We start from the raw sequence: 20,872 nt of genomic DNA, 5'->3' as shown, positions 1-20,872 counted from the left end.
GCTCTGGGTCCCCCCTCTGGGATCCCACCGCTTCTAGGCAGAGACGGTTTCTGTCCTGAGCTCCAACTTCTGACCACCGCTGACTTCGGTGAGCACCGTGACCCCCCGCCCCATCTTTGTAATGCATAGCCTGGTACTCATGTCTGTGTGCCCGAGACCCCACGCGTCTACAGGATTGTCGCCCCGCATGTCTGTGAGCTGCCTTTCATTACCATCTTTCCTGAGTGGGCCTCAGTTTTCTTTTGGAAAGATGTCTCCCCCACAGCAGACCTCGAATAGGATTTGTCCATTTGTTACCAGATGCAGGGACACTCCTGGGCTTTTGTCCAAAGCTATTTCATGTGGCTAAGTCGTGGCAGCTCAGCAGACAAAAGCTTCTGGGCCAGCAGGCCACCATGCTGCAGTCGACCGGGTCAGCCCAAGGGTGGTGTCATTACAGGTAGACACACCAATCAGCCTGGTTTCCTCCGCCTCTACTGCAAGTCCTGGGGTGATGTTGCTCCCCTGTAAAGCCACCACCTCGTGCTGGGATCTCCGGTGCAAAATCGAGAAATAAAGGCAGTTCCTTTCCCCACTGTGGCTCTGTCTTTTCTGGGGGTTTGGGAAGTGGCCAGCATTGCTGCTGGATGGAATGAGGGTCTGCATTCAGTCTTCCTTCCAGACTCTGCAGAGGGTCTAGAGTTTGGAAGCAGTCCTGCTCCCTTGGGGACAGGGAGGAAACTGGGGTCCAGAGGTTACAAAGCCCAGTCTTGTTAGCCCCGCCCCGCCCCCAGCCTTGTATTAGGACCTTATTTTGGACTGACCGAGACCCAATACTGCCTTGGGCCTGGCTGAGTGGATCCCTGTCCTTGGACTCACACCTTGGAGGGCACTAATCTGCTTAACTGTCCTACACAACTTACTTAACTTCTTGGAGTCTCTGTTTTCTCATCAACAGACTGGGAATAATAGTACCTTATTTCAGGGTTGTATTGAATTTTGGTAATCATGTGGTTACAATTTCCGACACCTAGAAATGGTTGAGGAAGTGTTGGATTTTATCTTTGTCGTTATTTAGTGGCTTGGGCGAATCAACCACCTCTCTGGGGACCTGGGGTATTGGTTTTCCCTTGAAGCTCGTTACGAGTTCCCTTTTGAGAGCAGTGTGGAGCCCAGCCTTGACTGCCGGGCAGTGGGAGAGCAGTGGTTCTCGTCTTGCTGCACAGCGGGCCGTCCGATGACCACCACCGGGGCGAACTTGCAGACCACCTGTCAAGTCAGGTTCACAGACCTGTAGTAGGGAGACCAAACACCGGAGGAGCCATGCGGCACTCATCAAACCCAGACAGACACAATTCTGATAGGGTCTGGGGAGGGGTGGAGTGTAAGTCGGATGTAAAGGAAGCAGTGTTGGGACAGGCACCAAGCAAAGCAGGCTGTGTATAAAGGGGTCAACATCAAGCCTGGACTGGGAGGTGGACCCAGGCCCTGATTCAATTAAAAAAAAAACACACACAAAAAAAATTCCTTAAAAATAAAGACAAACATGGACTGTTGTGCCGGAAAACCATTATCAGAAATTCTGCATCTAGGCTGGAAATGGAAACTACTTCTCTGTCAAAGTGACTCACGCAGCTCAGGTCTTCCAGCGAAGAGTGGAATGTTCCATTCTTACCGATACCTGGCGAAGGCCGAGTTTTGACAGCCCGTGATGTTAGTCACAAAGCTTCTCAGTGATTCCTGTTCAGGCAGCAGGAGTAACGGGGAGGCTGGGGATGTCATCGGAAGGAAAGCATAGTCATTCAGATAAAGGAGCGATTACGACACTTCCGAGCAGCAGCAGTGACCTTGGGAGAAAGATTGCTTCCTGTTAACTTTGAAGCTGGCTTTTCAGGGTCTGCTCCTGCGGTCTGATGAGTGGCAGGCAGAGCACAGGGCTGACCATACGCTCTCAGTCTGAACCAGTTCATTTTTACTCTTTCACCCGTAACAGACGTCCAAGCTCTGCTCCACCGATCCCGAGGGTCCGTCCACCTGTGGCTGGGATTCTCTAGGCCAGTCCAGAAGCTCCTGCCATAACCAGGGACGTGTGAGGATGGAGTTTGGCCCCAGGGCTCTTCTCTATCCACCTGCAAAGCTGTTTGAGTGACAACTTTGTAAGCAAAGTAAGGTCTTTGAAGGAAGCTTGGTAACTAGTACTTAGAAACCAGTGCTGGGGAAGATGGTAATTTCTGAGCATCCCGGGACAGACACACTGGTCCTCCATGACAGGAGCGTGGAGGGCATGGCACATGTGGGTCAAATTGCTTAAGAATCTCTAAACCTCATTATAATGAATGGTCCAATCTGTGGCCCAGTGACTGTTTCACTGGAGTTGTCTGCCCATCCCTCCCCTAGAGTGCGGTGAGCCAATTTAAATTTTCAGTGAAACTCAGATTTTCCATTTGTGAGATAACAGTGAGCGCAAGGACCTTGGCGATTCACGAGACTGTCACACTTTACCCAGAAGTGTCTTCATTTTCCCTCATCTTCATTTGTAACCATTCTGAGGGGTGCAAACCACCCGAGTAAAGGGTTAAGGACTCCCTACCACCACCACCACCTCCTCATCCAACCTGAGAAACAGAGGAAAAGAGCTCACATTGCCTTTATCAGAGGGGCTCACCTGAGTTCTTTTCAGCCCCATACAGTTGACTTACAGTCAGACAAGTCTGCAAGAAACAACCTTCCTAAGGAAGAAATTGGCTGTTTCCCTGCCCTCTGTTCCCTCTTGTTCCACTCCCTTTGTAGAAATGAACATGGGCCCATGTAACACTGAAATTCTGTCACAGAAACACTAGTATCTCAAGTGAATTTCATTTGTGGTTATTTGGGCCCCTGTAATTTCTTCAAGGTCAATGATGCATTTTCTTGGCTTTGATGTTCCAACCCATGAACAGTATCACACTTGACTGCACACCCTGCCCCAGCTAATGCTCAGTCTACCTCCTAGATGAGAAGTTGAACTCAGCCATCATGGTCATGGGTCATCTCTTGAGGCTCACCAAGGGATTTTTGTCCTGAAGCAGCAGTTCTCAGGGTTCATCAGAATGACCTGAAGAGCTTGTTAAAACTTGACTGGGTCCCACTGTAGTTTCTGATTCAGCAGGTCTGGGTGGGGCTTGAGAAGTTACATTTCTTTTTTTTTTTTTTTATCCTCACCCGAGGACATTTTTCCTTTTTTGTTCTGGTGGAGTGGGAGGGAGAGACAGGAACAGAGAGGAGAGAGAGAGAGAGAGAGAGAGAGAGAAACATCGATGTGAAAGGGACACATCGAGTGGCTGCCACCCGCACGACTGACCAGGGCCGGGGACAAACTGCAACCAAGGTACGCGCCCTTAGCGGGAACCGAACCCGGGCCTCTCGGGACCGCAGGTTGACGCTCTAACCACTGAGCCAAACTGGCCAGGGCAAGAGAAGTTACATTTCTAACAAGGTCCCGGGGGATGGTGATGGACCAGGGATCACTGTTCTAGGGATATAGCTCATCTGATAATAACTGCAGAAGATAGACCAAAAACACAGGGAGGAAAGGTGGGAACTTTGTAATACTCTTGCATTAAATGGGGTCAGGTGGGGGTCTATGGTCCTTCCTCTTGAATCTAGGTGAACTTTTGACCGCTCTGACATATAGATCACTGTGGTGATGCTGTGTGACTTCCCGGCTAGGTCATAAAAGGCCTACGCTTCTCAGAACACTCATTCCAGGGAAGGCAGCCGTCACATCCACTCTCCTGACTGCCATGCCAGAGCCAGCCCCTTTGGTTGATGGTCCCCAGTGAGCCTGGTTCCGGCCATCTCCGCCACGGTGCCAGACATGTGAGTGAGGCCAGCCTGTCTCCTGCCCACCTGCCAACTGAGTACCGCTGAGTGACCTCAGTTGAAGCCACAAAGAGCAGAACTGCCTAGCCAAGTTCTGTTCTAATTACTAACCAACAGATTCCATAAGATAAAATGGTTATTGTTTTAAGCCACTAAGTTTTGGGATAGTTTGCTACTTAGCAATAGATAACCAAAATACTGCTGTAGGATAGAAAGGGGAGGAGAGAACAAACTACATGCAGTGAATAGAGGGAAGTACAAAGCCTAGAGAAGCCTCTGGCGTGGGTTTGGTGCCCTCTGCAGGAGCCATGAATAGAAATGTCTTCATTCCCATTGGGATGTTTACCGGGGGAGAAAAGCCAGAGCTAGGAGGGGCCTCCTTAGTGATTATATGGCCCAGGGTCCTCAACCATGGTGGAGACATGGGGTATGTGGAGGTAGCAGACTAACTGCAGTAATTCCCTAATTTTCATACCTCCCTATATCCATACCTTTCCAATGTACTCTGCAACTCCTCCCATCAACTGGCAGAGTGTATTTTCCCATCCCTTGACTCTGAACTTGGCTCTGTGACTTGCTTTGGCCAATTCCAAGTTACTAATTGTGACAGAGGTAGTTGCTTCCTCTCCCTCTAGCACCCTTTGCCATGACAATATGCCCAGGCTAGGATTCTAGAGGATAAGACACATGGAACCAACCTGCCTGACTTGCCCTAGCTGTGCTGGCCAAGGCCATCTAAGATCAGCTGAACTTGTCAACTGCCAGGCACAGGGAGGAGCCCAATCAAGACCAGAACTGTCTAGCCAGGTCCAGTCTAAATTGCCAATCCAGACTTGTGAGCAACATCAATGCGTATTGTGTTAAGTCATTGAGTTTTGGGATGGTTTGTTACCTGTCACTACAGTGGCAACAGTTAACTGAGCAACAAACTCTTGGGTGATGAATGTACACCATCACTTCCCCAGTGAGACGTGGTTCAAGTCTAACTCCGATTTCCACCTGAGGAAATGGAAGCCATCTGAATAAGTAGCAGAGGATTCCTGGCCTAGATCTCTTGATGTGTAATTGTATTCAATCCAAATTACTGAGTACCCATTAGGTAAAAGACACCACAGAATTCAAAAGGAATATGGTCATGGCCCACCTAGGAGTTTGCAGTCTATCAGGGAAGCCAACCCCACAAGACAGATGTGGGCATTGTTGATCACAAGTGTGGAATGGAAGCAGGGAGCAGGGTTATTTCCGGTCATCAAGTGTCAATTCCAGGTTAAGGAATTTGGTGGAAATTCAGTTTCACCCTCACGTGGTGCTCGGACCCAAAGCTACGCCTGCCTTTCCAGACCAAGCGAAATGGCCTCAGGTGCCATGTGGATTACTAATGTCAGCCTTTAGGTCTGAACTTACAGACCTTTTAAAACCAAGGTGAACATCCTAACACCTACCCAAGGAATCAATTTAGACAATCAGGGTTAAGCACAAGAGTCTTACAAGAACCCTGCATTTTTTTTTTTTGCCTTGGTTTGGCTTAGCAGTTAAGAGCAACAGCCCACAGACCAGAGTCTCGGGTTTGATTCTGGTCAAGGGCACATGCCTCAGTTGCGGTTCATCGCTGGCCCTGGTCAGGGTTGTGCAGGAGGCAACCAATCAATGTGTACCTCTCACATCAATGTTTTTTTTCTCTCTCTCTCCCCTCCCCCATCCCTTCCACTCTGTCTGAAGATAAATGGAAAAAAATATCAAGTGAGAATTAAAAGAAAAGAACCCTACATTTTTCATGATTTCTAGTTAAGAAAATAAAACCCACCAAGACAGGAATTGTATTGCTGACCTTCATTTTTACTTAAATATATAGTGATCTTTTAAGAGAATAAACAAAAAACTTTACACAGCAAATATTTTACATAAATGTAAACATGCACGTCTACTTCATAATTAAGCAAAATAAACTTTTAAGCACTAAATTTTAAAAATCATTAAAGAATGAGACAATGAACCCAAGACAGAAATAACAGAAGCAACAAATACACATATTTCATAAAGCTTCAATTGGTCTTGTCTTCCAACCTACTGGTTAAGGCCTGAGTTTCGGAAATCCTACCTTCCTTGCCAAACGGAAACATCCAATTTGGCTGTACCTAATATATATCCACATAACATAGTATTACTCTTTCAAAATAGTGTAATAAATACATCACACATACACACACCCACACACATCCCACTTAACCAGCCTCTTGAATAGGGAAGTGAGGATTTTGGAATTTTCAAGTTTTCCCACTACTGAAGCACATACACATAATACCACACACAGAAAGAATGATCCTGCTACAGAAGTAAAATGGTTAATGAGTGGCATTGTTACAAATCTCTAGTTTCTTTGTATTATGTTTTCCCAAATCATGTCTTTACTGTGGCTTACCCTGACTCCTCAGATAATTCGGACTGAAGTCTTTACACCTCACCTAATGACCCACAGTATGGTAGACATACAGAACAAAGAAAAAATAATTTTATCAATTCAGTTAGAAACTTCAAAATCATGAAAATCAGTATGGATACTTTTTAGCTGTCTCCAAATGCCTGGAATGTTTTGTCTACCCTCTCTACTCTACTGGTCGGTTCTCTCTGCCTCCTCCCCACCAGCTACAAGCATCTGAATGTCTATTCCTGTGGACATCCCAGAGAAAGGAGATGAGAAGAACGGTCCCTGCTTCTCAGGAGTTCATACTAAGCAGAGCTCAAGCGAGGAGAAGTAGGTACAAACCCGGTGCACGCCAGCCGGGTGGAAAGAGCAGAGGAAGAATCATGAAGACGGCACCTGCAGGAGACGGTGCCTCAGGAGTGACGTTTCAGGAGGAGGAGAGGCTGAGAAGGCACAGAGGCAGGAAGAACAAGACCAGTTTGGCTGGCATGAGGGTACTTGTGAGAAGTAGCCTGAAAGCGAAATTCTTAATTTCCAAAAAGAAAAGATTCCTTACTGTGGTGAGTAAAGATGGAGGGCAGGGGAAGGGAACCACCAAAGGCTTTGCGCAGAGAACTGAACTGGAGCCGCGCGGGAGAATGGCTGTGCAGTGTCGGCAGGATGGATGACGGGCGTCTGAAGCTCAGACAGCATGACTTGCCAAACCCAGTGCCACATGCAAGCATTTCCTATAAACATGACTTGCCAAACCCAGTGCCACATGCAAGCATTTCCTATAAACAAACAGCAGTACCCGACACACCAAAACCACAGTTCTGTCTACGTATGTGAAGACTTTGGGAGAGAAAAAAAGGCTTAAATAGATATTTTCAGTTCAAGTTCCTGAAACCTGCCCTAGCTTGAGCAAGTTAAGAGCAGTGAAACATTCCCACATCCAGTAACAATTCATGTCTCCCAATCATGACCTTTACCCTCCCTGAGCTGTCATTCCTAAGGAAATATAAAGCAACTATCACTTCATTATCAGTAAGTTCCTACATGCCATTAAATCCACTGACACCTCCCGATGGGCCAAGAACCCACCACGGTACGAGTGTAACCCATTACCTACACCTGGTGGAGCCGTGTGAGCGTGCTGTTGCAGAGGCTGCTGGTCCACATCTCCAGTTCATTGGGGTAACTGTGCAGTTAAAACAGGTGACTCCCTAAGGCTCAACTCTAACCAAAGCCACCACCTTGGATCATCTAATTCCTTTCTAGGTCTAGATTGTGTCCCTCCACTAGCTGGGGAAGGAGAAGCCATCTGAGTGGAGGAACCCCAGGAAGGAAAATCCTATTTAATGTTCCTAATACCCGCCAAACCAAAGTAGATGGAAGTTTCTCAGGACACATTCACTCAAATTACAGAAATGGGATACTCCCAAGTAATTATGGGACAATTTAGCACACATTCACTCAATATGACACATTTACTAGTGATCAGTTTCCTGCAACAACAAATTCATTGGAAACTGCACACTGCAGAAGGCAACCTTGTGACTCTCTTCTACCTGTATATAAAAACTACAAATCAGTCTGGGAGTCAGGCACAAACAGTGGTACAAAAGCATGAACAGACACACCTTATCAAAAGAATGTGCTCATGTCATATTGCAGAACTCCTCTTTCCACTCTGGTTGTGGAAAACCTGCTGCTGGTTCACTTGCTTAGAAAGGTTTCTTCACTACACCTCTCTCCCACTACCTCCCCTACGAAAACCCACTGAATGAAGAACACTTAGCCTGGATCTACATGGAACTAAAAGCCCCAATTTAACTGGGTCATGTGTGTCAGCACAGTGGCTGCTGGTTTATTCTGCTAACCCAGCCTCATGTATTTTGGGACTGTCTAGATCTGAATTTGAGCTACGAGAATCCAACACTTTTGTTTTTTGGAATCCAATAAAAGTTCCTATGCACGTCTGTAAGTCTCATGTCTAAGAATCTGGTTCAAATAACTGAGATTCAAGAGAGGGAGCAGTGGCAAAAGCCTGGGCTGGGGGCAGGAGGTTAAACCAGCGGTGTGCCTCCCTTTTCTTATTTGTAAATGAGGAGGTTGAACTGCCAGGGCCCAGGGTCCTGCCCAGCGGACACTTGAGGACTCCACCTTCAAGTCCATTTCTACACAGGCTTGTCAGGCTGGGTCAGATAAACTTCCTTACCATGTTATTTCCACAATTTCAAGTGGTTTTAACATATTTCTATGTGGCAGTTTGAGGTTCCCCCCTCCCACCTATACCCCTCAAAGACTGCTTCTCACTTCACTGGTGCAGACCACTTGGCCAAACGGGTGGCTGCTGGGGTTTAAAACAGAATCACTGGCCTGGTGAAGATAAGGCCTTTCAGTAACCTAGACCAGGGCACATTTGCCTGTTTTTCATTAACAATGTTAACCAAACAGAAACATATTGTTAGTTCTTCTATAGATCAACTTAAACCTTGAAACATGAGATTGTTCAAAAATGACACGAGAAGATCACCCATCACCGTTAAGTTAAAGACTTGAATATCTGAGAGCTGCAGAGCCTCAAATTCCTACTACAGTCACTGATCCATATTTGCCTCTTGCCGGTGGCCTCCGTGCAAAGTAGCCCGGTATTGTAGCGATCTGTGCACCAGAAAGTTGACTTTAAAAGATCCACTCTAGTCATCACTGTCACTCCCAGATTCACTCAACTGCAAGTCATTTCCTATAAAAAGAAAACAGAATCAAACAAAAAGTACACAATTTAAAAATGACTTTCCCACAGTTCTTGGGTTGACTGCCTTGGCTGTCACACTACAGCAAAACCAAGCCAATTCAATTTAGTAGGAAAAAAAATCGATTTGGCTGTGACAAAACTGGTACAACAACATTTTGAAAGAAATGATCATTGTGGTATCTGCAAAATAATGCTGTTGACTGAGACAGAACAGGGGAGGGGTAGGCTAGACAGCTCTTAAATGTGTTAATAAATAAGAAGACACAGGAGGGCAAAAGTAGATTTACAGTAGTAAGTATGCAAAACAGAGTTTTATATTATTATTCATTGTATTTTCCATACAAACAACTGTAAACCCACTTTTGTCCGCTCATGTATTTCTAAATAACTGATTCATTGTCAAAAGTTTTTCACATTAAACTGCTTTATAAGAGCTAAAATAACACCAAGTTACACTTCCCAGTAAGGAAGCGGAGTAATTTTTATACTTATAACATGCTAGACCAATGTCCCCTCTGGTACACCACTGTGTAGGACATTCATGTTACTTTAAACGTGAAACCAGACTAATAAGCTTTGTAAAGCCGCACATTTTTGTTTGGTGTGCAGAATTTAGGTTTTAGGAGAAGAATGTAAGTACTCAACATTTCCATCTACTATGCTAAGAACAGGTCCCCAGTTGATACCAATTGGATTACAACAAACGCGAACTTCTGTATTTCCCGAATGCTAATCTTTAAGCCAGCTTTTCTCCAAGTTTGTTCTGAAGACCCTGGGGTCCCTGAGACCCTTTCAGGAGGGTCCAACCCTGAGATATCCTCCCTTTTCTAACTACACAGCTATGAGGCCAGACTTTCTTCATACACTTCAACCTACACAGCTAATGGCAACAGACAGTGCAAAAGCACATCTTTCTACTAAGCCAACGTTAAAAGAGATTTGCAAACTTTTGAAGCAATGTTACTTTCTTACTAAATATTCTTTGATTTGGAAAATATTTTTCACAAAAATTACTGTTTTGTTTAAATGTGATGATTTATTATTGTGCTTTCAAGTGAATTATTGAGTATCTTAAATATTTTTACACCAGGATTTAGCAAATTTGTGCTATTTACTGTGATTTTAGGGTTTATAAGTTGGTTCCAGTTGATGATCCTGGTTTAAATAACTCCATTGTACACGAAGTGATACAAAAATTAAGGTCTTGTCATTAGCAGAGCTATGGGACAGGATTCAGAGACATAAAGAGCTGAAAGGAGTTTAGAGCACCGGGAAGTGCCACAGTGATGCCGACTGCACCATTTCCTGCTCCTTCTTTCTAGAAGGAAAGAATAATTTAGCCTTGACTGGGCATAAAGAAGAACTATGATAAAGCCACAGTAGCTGTCCGGTACTTTTCCACTAGGAACACCAAACTCCGTGAAACTTACTATCCCCAGCCCAATGAGGAGAGCACCACAGTATACTGTATATCCCGAATCTGAGCCCATATAATGGGATGGCAGACAAGAGCCTTAACTGCTTTCGTAACAGTGCCGAACTTACTCGGGTAGAAAGAGTGCAGTGGTTCCCTAGTGGGGATGCTTTTGTCATGTAGAGGCAAAAAATCTTGAGACATTTCTGGTTGACACAACTAGGGGAGAAGAGGGGAGTGCTTCTGGCATCTAGTGGGTAGAGGCCAGGGATGCTCTTAACCATCCCATAATACAAAGGAGGCCCCCAAATAAAGATTTACCTGGCCTAAAATATCTACAGTGAGGAGGTTGGAAACTACCTTTGCCAGGTCCACAGAAGTAGAGTTCTCTTGGTTAACTTCCCCACTGTTGCCCCCAGACCTTCCAACCTCCTCAAAGGAAGTCGTACCAGGGGAGCGCCTTCGTTAGGGTTCTGGAGAGAAGAACGCAGAGCACTCTCCCACCTCTGAAACAGACAGATTTGTTCTTGTTCTCCTCTGCGTGACCTCAGTACTGACTGCACTGAAAGCCACCCAGACATTACGTCTTATCCCTTTCCGTTGCCAGAGGCTAGCTGGTCCCCACATACACCCAATAGCACAGGTTCCAGCACAGCCTGGAGACACTGGGTCCTTGGACTGTATAGAGACCTGGAGGGGGCACACTATGTGGCAGACAGCACTCCTAAAGTGTGGTGTATGTGGAAATAAAAAGCCTGTCACGTGTCAGCATTTCCCAGAAGTCACAAATCCTAATTTGTGCCAGTGAGGAAATGAGGAAAAGGCAAGAGGAAAAGATTTTTTAGTTTTGTGCTTCTTTTTTTACTGTTGGATGATTTATTCCTTTCTGCTCCAAATTATCTGTCAGAATCCTTTCATACACCTTAAACGTCGTCAGGCTTATAAGTTCTTCTGCGCTGCACCTCTGGCCTGACTGCCACCCCCCTGGCAGACAAGGGAAAGCGCACTCACTGAGGGTGTTCATGAGCTGGCTGCTTCCCTGCGGTCGGCTGGTTCCGTTGGCGATGGCCGGCCTGCTGCTGTAGGGCTGCTGGTGTGAGGGCTGCGGAGGAGACACGGGGCCACTGTCCTCTCCTCCGCTGCTGGAGCTGTCGTCGTCGCTTCCGGAGGAGCTCTCGGAGTCTGAGGAGCTGCTCCCACTGCTGCTGCTCATCTGCTCGATAATGTCGACTTCGGCCCTCAGCTCTGGAATAAAGCAGCATGACGGGTCAGCACGGCAACCACTCTCAGTGCGAAACCAACAGCAATGCGGAATCACTTAAACTCCTGCTTCTCAATTCCTTAAAAATGTACAAACAGAATGACCAAAACCAACAAACACCAACAAACAAAAACACCTACCCTGCCTCCAGAGAGACAATGGAAACATTAAATTCACCCCAAACAACAAAAAGCAAACTGCTTCAGGATGACTGTTCCATGTAAGAAATGAATTAATTCTATTTTGTCTTTATGTACTAAGAAAAAATTGTAAATTACAGAACTGAACACCACATAAGAAAAGAGCAATATTATGCTAAGGACTGAAAAATATTTGACTAGGAACTGGAAAGTCGGAGTGCTTGTTTTGGATCTACCTCTAACCGGCAGGGAGACCCAAGTGGCAGTTAATGAATTTTCCAAGACATTCTGGAAAAATGAGGGGCCAGAGCAGACAGCATCGGGGGTGCTATCCAGTTTTTATGTCCCATGAAGAAGTGGAAGCTTGCAGGAGGAGCCATGATGACTGAGGAAACATGGTGGAACAACATTCCCCTCTGCCTTCTTACGTATCTGACTGGCAGCCACGCCTGTCAGGCCCTGCATAGTTTTTTAGATGTAAAGCAGGGAAGGAAACACACATTTTACCCCAGCATTTCAACGTCACTAAATATATTAAGGATACATAATACATTTTCCTGTCCAAATACACCCTATGAACTTAAATGGTTATGGTTCCTTTAAGTATAATTGGGGACAACTAACCACTCATGGTACAATTCCTGTTAAACTAGTAAAAACTCCCACAGATGGCATTCAAATATTCACGAGGAAAAAAAATCAAGCAGCTCAACAACTGTGCAAAGATTGATTTTGTTTGCTAAAAGACAGCACTTCTATAAGGTAGAAAAGACAAACTTCCAAAGGACAACTTTTTGTTTCCGTTTACTACCGTTATCGATTTAATTTTCATAAAAATTTACAAACATGAAATATGACACCTTCATAATTTCTGGACAACTAAAAGCATCCGTTACACAGAAGAGAAGACAAGGAAGCTTCTCTCTCAGACACGTATTGGAGAGAGCCTGACCAGACTTCTAACACTTTTTTAGGCCACTGTCCATTTCTACCCACTCTCCCGGCACCTTCACATTTATAAACTCTTGATCAGTACACAGCACTGGTCATGGTATTTTAAATGTCCCTCTAACCTAGTACTATACCATCATTGGCACACTTGGTCTTCACCCCCAGCACCTGGGAGTTTTCTTCCTCAGAGCCTTGGAGGTGTGCCGTAGGGACCTCTAGATGGCAGTCGTGCCTGTTCAAATCCTGGGCCTTTAGGCAGAATGCTGCAAAGACAGTCACAACCCAAGTCACTATGCCTGGGCTCCCATTGGCAAACAAGAGAAGTGGGGACGCTCCATCCTCATCACCTCTGGAATGGTGAACTCTGCAGAATATTTTCAATGGCAGAGAATGCCCATGAGATCGTGTCAATATGGCAGCCTTGTGCTCTCCACAAAAACACCAACAGCATACTACTCCAAGTGGCTATCATGCCTCTAGAAAATACACTCTACCTCTTTTGATGTCATCCAGCTGAGGTTCAGGTGAGGGGTTATCTTTCAAGGGAGAAGTTTTGGGTCCAACTGGAGGCTTCGTTGGAGCTCTGAATGGCATAGGTGGAGGGGGCGGTGGGGGCTGTGATGGCTGTGGGGGACGAGTAGGCTGCTGTTCCATTCGGGCCTGGATTTTACTGCTCCCCTCAGCCCTGAAATGAGATCCAGACATTAAACCAGAAGGACAAAGCCAGTGGTTCTCAAATTTTTCCAGGTGACTGACCACCTGGAAGTCTCAACAGAATTCCATGCTTTTTAGACTGCTGCAAAAGATTGATATTTATAGTTTTATCACACAAATTAATCATTCAACCATCTATTGTACACCAGAGATACAGAGGTGAATACACTAGATTTACTGCCCTCAAGGAGCTCCTGTTTTATAGCAAGAAGCAGATAGAACAGATATTAGAATACAATATGGTTATGAGAACTCACTATACTAATAGGAACTATGAATATTTGACTTGTAAACAATATAAAATGATAATCACAAGTGTATGAGTTCCTAAATAAAACTAGTTCTTGAAATAGTTGCAAATTTTTCCAATATCTATTTACTGCTTGCTCCTTTGGTCACATACCAGTTCTTGCTGGCAGACGAGCAAAGCGTTACACCCCAAACTGAGAAAATTTTATCCATTAACAATTTCTTATGTAAATGGACTAGTCCAGCACTTTTCAAACTTTAGTGTGCACACAATCATCTGGGGATCCCACTAAAATGCAGATTCTCACTTACTAGGTGCTGAAATTCTGCACTTTCAACAAGTATGCAAGTGATAAATGCTGTTAGTCCTCAGATGACACCGAGTAGTAAGAGAAATGCTCACAACCACCAGCTATTGGAGGAGTACCAGCGACGCCTGGTTCGCGGAGGCAATTAATGCACATACACTGAGCAGCAGGAAAGGAACGGGGCTCCAGCACACTGGCACTGCACTCAGGTAAGCCACAATCTCACCCATCCTGTCTCTCCATCTGTGTGTTTGTGTTTTTTTAAGGATAACAATCTTTCTAAGAGTTACTTAGAGATGAGAAAAGATAATCCATAAAGCAATTAGCATGGTTCCTGGCATATAATAATAATTGGCAGCTACTCTTTAGTTTTTTTGTGAAACGAGGGAAGAAAATGGCTTGAGGAAGCATAAACAGAAAAATATCAGGCTGTAACACCCTCTTTAAAATATAATTGCTATATTACAATAACTGCTATATCACAATGTAACAATAAAACCACTGGGTTCCTTCTATTTATAGAATGAGTTTTGACTTTAAAATAAAATCTAGTTGGCTTCATAACAGACATGTAATACCTACTGAATTAAATATTAGAGAGAGTATACTAGTTCAAAAAAATAGGCAAAGTTTTATTTTGGTATTATAATGACCTCAAATGGAATAAAAGAGTCAATGTATTCACTCTAACAAGGAATATATATTATTCAATTATTTTTTCATAATTATAAGTCTATAAATTTAAATCTTATCCTTAAGTGGTACTGTTTCAAAAATCATGTGATTAATAAAATCAATTTGCTTGTAAAGTACACCCCTTCCTCCAATAGCTTTCACTTTTCAGGTCTTAAAATAATCATTTCTTTCTACTACATTTGAGGAAAAGATATTTTATGGATTTGTCTGAGAAGATATAGTTGGAGTTATTGAGATTATCAACAGATACTGAGTACTCAGATGCTCACATCTTATTAAATAACCAACTAGATCATACAAATGCATATTCTCATCATTCTGTATCTGGTTATTCACATACCTTGTTTTCTTGACCTGAATGCTGCTACTGAGCTTTTCCAGCACATATTCACCAGTGTCATGATTAATAATAAGCACACAGTCTTTCTGATAAGGCCGTTTGTTCCCCTTGAACACAGTCATTGGTGGTGTGGATCCCTATTTGGCACAAAAAAGTATAAGATGATAAAAATTAAACACACCAGTTATGAATAGCAAAACTTAATTTACAGGTGACGCCTCCTCATCAAATCTTCTATCATAGACTCAAAAAGAACTCCTTCTTGTTTCCCAGGCAAAATAAAGAAAAGGGAAATAATAATATACCAAGAACCTGTGACTGTACAATGGGTTCAAAGTGATGAAGAAAGGTAATATAGAAAGTTACTGTACATTTAAAAGTTACTGTACATTGTTCTAGGGCTTTGGGAAATGTTACAAATAATGGTAAAGTGTGAACTGAGAAAAATAAATCAACCATTACCTGTATGTATTACAATGAGTAGTGCTTTCATTATGAGAAGTAAAGCTCATGAGAGATCTCTAATATTTCCCCATAATTGGAGTTCAGGGCTTCCCCTTCATGCCATGTAACCAACAGAGCATCTCAAGGGGCAGCTCATTATTCTGGTTTGCTCAGAGTGAGTACCTCATGCCACTCACCAGCCTAGGCCCTTTGATCACTACACTATTGCTCTGAGGTCAGATAATTAAATCTTTAAGTCTACTATCTAGTCCTGCAGCCTCACCAGCACCACTCACCCCTGGGCTATGCAGGCTCCAGAGCAGAAGGTAGCTGGCATTCATTGAGATCCTCAATCTTTTTTATCTAGGGCTATAACAAGGCTTCTGCCTTTAACACCTGTCCCTCCCTCTCTTGCAATAATTACTCAACCTTCAAATCTACTCAAAGGTCACTTTCTTAGGGAAGCTTCCCTGATTTTCTAAAATAGGCATTATGTTCCTTTATATTTACATTCCATACCATAAACTCCACAAGAGCAAGAAATGTGCTTGTTTTATTCAAGACTGTAGACTCAGTATCTAGTAATGAACCAGCACACAGTAGGTACTCTATTAATATTTCCCAAATATAGGATTTAATCCTTTGTATAGAATAAAAAACTAGCTCCTCACTCATGCAGTACAAATTTAGAGTAGAAAAGGACTTTGGGGACCATTTATCTAACCCCTTCATTTTACATTTGGGAAAAAGTAAGGTCAAAAGGGAGATGATGTAACCTGCCAAAAGCATTAAGTAATGAAACAGCAGTCTGAACTGTCAGACAGGTACTTTTTCAAAAACACAGTTTACAAGGTCTCCTTGTCCAGAGCCTTTTTATTCTATCACTGGTTAGCAATAACTAAGTGTGTTCCAGGACAGGGCTGTGACATGCAATGACACACGTTCACTAAGAGTATGTTGTCTAATCCTTCAGACTTTGTGAGCACAGTGCTGCCTTGGGCAAGGCTTCACAAAAGCCTCTCTCTGTAAGGGTTCTCAATTCAGCTTTTAACTGGGCTCCTCATCACTCAATTAGCTGACTGCGCTGAACCTCTGGTTCTTGCCTGAAACTATCAGCCTACACTTCACCCCCTGCAAGATATATTACATGAACGATGTAAGTCTTGCTCCTGCCCACCTTAACTCCTGGCTTGGCAGCCCCACACTCCTAAACTGTTGTTGCTATACATGAGCATGGAACCCATGGCTTTTCTCCGTGGAGTTGCTTGGGGGAAAGCCATGCATGACTAAAAGAGGGGCTAGATGGCCAGGTAGGGTACCTGTCTACTTTGTAGCAAATGGGAGCTTGGGGAAAATGACCAAGAATCATTTTTAATCAAATACCTGGGAAGTATGCATTCTACTCCACCCCATATCCCAAATTCCTTTTTTCCTTACGCTGGCACTTTAGGAAATTAGATTTTTAAACAGTAGGTAATTCAAATTGTAATAACATAAAATATGAGAATTCATTGTGATTCTAGATTTAAAACAACAACAACAATGAAATAAACTTACAGGGATATGTGGCAGTGTAATTGTGACTTCATCTCCTTTGCCAACCTGAAGCTCCCCTTCACAGGAGGTATCTATAGATGCTGGCTTAAAATCATCTAAAGGGAAAGAAAAGGAAAAAAAGCATTTATCCACCAGGTTACTTATACGAAGTGTTTTCTAAGTATTCTCATTTAAGAGTTATTATTCAGATCAATAGAAAATACAAATTATTTAGAATATTAAAAAAATTATTTCAATGTGAAAAACTTCACATATACAAAAAGCAAAGAGAACAGTATAAAAAACCCCTGTGTACCACCATTATCCAGCCTCATTAATTACCAATTCAGGGACAATCTTGTTTCATCTATGTCTCTACATACTTTTCCTCTCACCCCAACTGGATTATTTGAAGAAAAAAAGGAGCTAGAATTTACATACCCTTTTATTAAGCAAAGATGTTCCTTTCTCCCCAGTGACAAATGACAATTAATGCTTATTATCCATTATAAAGTGCTTTGTTAGGATTGTTATGAGGATCAAAAGCAACAACACACACACACACACACACACAAAAGCAACAACATATTAATAAGATTCTGTGATTGTAAAACGCTATATGAAATATGAAAGGCTACTGCCAAATTTATGATTTGCCACACTCAAGTTCCATAGCATTAACAGATATTCCTGTAGATGTTTGGAGTAGACAGCTGAACTTGATCTCTAAAGGTTAATCCTGCCCGTGTTTCTGAACTGCAATTCAAGTACAACATGAATAACCATCTTACTCCATTTTAACACACACCTGCCTCAAACTGTAGGCCAGGTACAGTGAAGTGTCTCATTTAGATTTCACACTGCTCTTCACTCTACTAAAACATCAACTTAGTAAACTGCTCAAGAAATGATGGTCTTATCATATTCCCAATACTCTCCCTCTGAAAGGGCTGACCTGTGTCAGTGGTTAGCATTGTAATGGCATGGCAAGTGACCACACAAAGATGGAACTTCATTATCTAACACACCCTCTTCCCGTGTGTTGAGTCACATCTATTAGCTCCTTTGACAAAAACAGGTTTTAACCAGCATCAGCACCACCAAGACAGGAAACCAGGAGCTTGTGAATCATAGAGGGATGCTCACTCAGTCAGCCAATTACTAAAAGCCAAATCTTTACCCAGGACACAGAAAAGAGTGGGAGTGCCCTCCCTTAACAGAGTCTGTAATCATGCAGAAAGGATGGTCTAGCATTATGACTATTTCCACATTCTTTATGCCTGCTCTCTTCAGCTTCCAAGCATAGATCACGCTTTAATGTATTCCAGGCTCACGCATTCCAATTTTATTCTTCACCTACAAGGGACTTGGTCCTGAGTGAAAATCAGGGTAGTATCAGTGACCTCAAAAGACATCCAAGTCGAAGGAGGTGTGGAAAGCTGGAGGAGCAGGACTCTGATAGGGAGCGAGAGGATGCGGGTGCTTTGGCTGCAAGAGGGAATGAGGCGCAGGGCGCCCAGAGCAAGGAAGGCGGAGGAGAGAAAGCTGAGGACATTGGGGAAAGAGAGAATGAAACAGGGGGGAGTGGATGGGGCTCACGAGCAAACAGCGTTCTCCTTTAAACGTGGAGAACGCTGATGGGGTGATTAGAAAGGGGGGTGGGTTGGAGGAAGAACTGGAGTCCGATCTGGGGTCAGTCTTTCGGTAACAAGCCGGGGACAGGTTTGGCATAAAGAGGGGCTGGCTGGGGCGATGAAGAGAAAAGGGGGCCAGTGCACTTCGGAAGAATGTTTGGGGCCATGAGGCAGGAGGATAGTTGGGAGTGACGAAGGGTTTGGTTTGGGAAGAGTGAGCTGGGGCGGGGGACGTTAAATATCGAGATCCTGGAGAATGTGGGGTGAGAGAGAAGGGGGCTGACGAAGGCAGGGGGTTCCCCGGACTTTGGGGGGCCGAGGGTGGCAAGAGGCGGCTGGGGCGGCCGGGAGGAACCGCGGGGAGCGCCGACTTACAGCGAATGGTGTGGAAGGAGGCTCGCGGTCGCTTTTCGAAGCTCTCCCCGAGCCGCAGGCAGTGCTCCTCGCGGTCCAGCAGCGGGTTCGCGGTCCCGTTCATGGCCCCGCACGGGCCTCGCGCCCGGACCGGCGCTCTTCCGGCGCGGCCACCGTACGAGCTTCCGGCGCCGGCGTCCGGGAGAGCGGTGCTCCCGGGACACCGCTCCGGAGCGCACCGGGAATCCAACCGGCGCCCACCCGGAGCCGGAAGCAAGTCTCCTCCGCGTCGGGGTGGGGGAAGCCTCTGCGGAAACAAGGCCACGGGACTTCCGGCGTCGGTGAGGCACTTCTGGGTTCGCAGCGGAAGTGGCGGAGGCGGGGCCATGGTGATAGAATTCCGCCGGGATTCTGCCGTCCTCGGCGCTGGTTTGGGTAAGCTCAGGGGTTTTCCCCGCGGCTCCCGAATTCGGCTTCCAAGACCAGGGCCTGGTGAGGGCTGAATGCGCCCGGCCCTGCCCCTCCAAGGGAAGCTAGGGACTGATGACGGGGAGCCCGAGCGCGGCGGGCTGGGCTCACGCGGGCCTGACCGCCAGTGTGACCGGCTCGCCGCAGGCGCTGGGGGCCGGTCGGCCTGCTTTATCCCGAGTCTCCCGAGACCGATGAGTCCTCGGAGCCCTGCGCCACGCGTCACTCGGTCTCTTCCTCCCCTTCCAGTCGTTGGCGGCCTCTGAGCCCCTGGTTGTCAGTGACCTTCTTGTGAGTGCGATAAGAGACTCAGGCCGCCTGGGCGTAGTTCTGTCTCCCCGGAAAAAACTGATTCTCCGATCCTTGGGAAACGATGACCCCACTTCTGACTGGTAATTGACCACCCGCATCCTATCCGGGCAGCTGTTGCTGTTGTTGTTAAGTCACCCCTTCAATTAAGTCACCCCGAAAATTAATGAGTATTTTCTCCCCAGGGTTTCTCAATCAGTCTTTAGGAGTGTCCTTTTTCTAAACCAAACCGATTTATTTTAATAGATGACTTATTGTGGTTTGATTTACAGTTCTGTGCGTGAGAGCCCTGGGCCACTAAATATAAGCCCTCTGATGATAGGGACTTTGTCTTGCGCTTCTTTGTGACCTCTCCTCTGTAGTAGGCAGGGTTTTGTGAAGAGTCAGCACTTGTAAATGTTCGGTGAATTGAACTGTTTGGTGAAAGATCTGTTCTAGAACCATTAACTCAGACTCTTAAGAAACTGTTCTAGAACCACTAACCAGAATCTTATTCTTTTTCCTGCAAAGTAGGAAATGTCGCCTGAGCTTTGAACCCAACCTGCGGGACCACATCTGAGAAAAACCCTGCCTGTGTCTGCAGAGTAAGCTTGGATTCCTCAAATTATTCAGGGATGGAGAGCCTTCAGCAGTATTAAATATATTACCATCAATTTATGAGATGGCATCTTTGCAAAGGAAGGGGCTGCAAGCAAGGATTCTCAGCTCTGAAGAAGAGGAGAAACTGAAAAGAGACCAAGATTTAGTGTCTGATTTTAAACAACAAAAACTGGAAAAAGAGGCTCAGAAGAACTGGGATCTTTTTTACAAAAGAAATAGTACTAATTTCTTCAAAGATAGACACTGGACCACCAGGGAGTTTGAGGAACTCAGATCATGTAGGGAGGTAATGTTACACCTTATTTGAACTGTTCTTCATTTATTTAAAATTATTTTTCAATTGATTTTAGAGAGAGGAAGGGAGAGAGAGAGTAGGAGACAGAGAGACATCGATTGGTTGCCTCCTGAATGTGCCCTGACCAGGGACTGAACCTGCTACCTGGGTATATGCC

At 44.9% G+C, this 20,872-nt stretch overlaps 2 protein-coding genes across 3 annotated transcripts in view; one reads left to right on the top strand and one right to left on the bottom strand.

Moving 5' to 3' along the window:
• Window positions 1-5,668: 5,668 nt before the first annotated feature.
• On the bottom strand, window positions 5,669-19,535 carry EAF1 (ELL associated factor 1). The gene is made up of 6 exons (XM_036266563.1): window positions 19,065-19,535; window positions 17,077-17,171; window positions 15,076-15,212; window positions 13,263-13,453; window positions 11,428-11,661; window positions 5,669-8,990 (listed from the first exon to the last, which is right to left on the bottom strand). Exons 1-6 carry the CDS (start codon window positions 19,429-19,431, stop codon window positions 8,944-8,946), a joined length of 1,071 nt encoding a protein of 356 aa, XP_036122456.1. The 5' UTR covers window positions 19,432-19,535; the 3' UTR covers window positions 5,669-8,943.
• Window positions 19,405-20,872, top strand: part of METTL6 (methyltransferase like 6) — a 15,870-nt gene continuing 14,402 nt past the window's right edge. Inside the window, exons 1-2 of one of the 2 annotated variants that reach the window (XM_036266564.1) lie at window positions 19,405-19,478; window positions 20,331-20,706. In XM_036266564.1, coding sequence (XP_036122457.1) covers window positions 20,482-20,706 — 225 coding nt within the window. In that variant the 5' untranslated portion in view covers window positions 19,405-19,478; window positions 20,331-20,481. Of the gene's footprint in view, window positions 19,479-19,814; window positions 19,904-20,330; window positions 20,707-20,872 lie in introns of those variants that run through there. The other variant, XM_036266565.1, reaches the window with a different exon arrangement.

The sequence above is a fragment of the Molossus molossus genome, unplaced genomic scaffold, assembly GCF_014108415.1.
Source record: "Molossus molossus isolate mMolMol1 unplaced genomic scaffold, mMolMol1.p scaffold_m16_p_18, whole genome shotgun sequence".
NCBI classification, from domain to species: Eukaryota; Metazoa; Chordata; class Mammalia; order Chiroptera; family Molossidae; genus Molossus; species Molossus molossus.
The sequence above is the reverse complement of the archived record's forward strand: the minus strand, read 5'-3'. Positions and strand labels throughout refer to the sequence as shown.

Bases quoted from the DNA above. Each gene is read 5' to 3' on its own strand.
- EAF1 (XM_036266563.1), bottom strand. From the start codon at position 19,431: ATGGCCCCGCCTCCGCCACTTCCGCTGCGAACCCAGAAGTGCCTCACC. The intron at 17,172-19,064 runs GTAAGTCGGCGC...CTTTCCCTTTAG, and splicing joins CTCCTTCCACACCATTCGCT to ATGATTTTAAGCCAGCATCT. The intron at 13,454-15,075 runs GTATGTGAATAA...ATCTCATTTCAG, and splicing joins ATTCAGGTCAAGAAAACAAG to GGCTGAGGGGAGCAGTAAAA.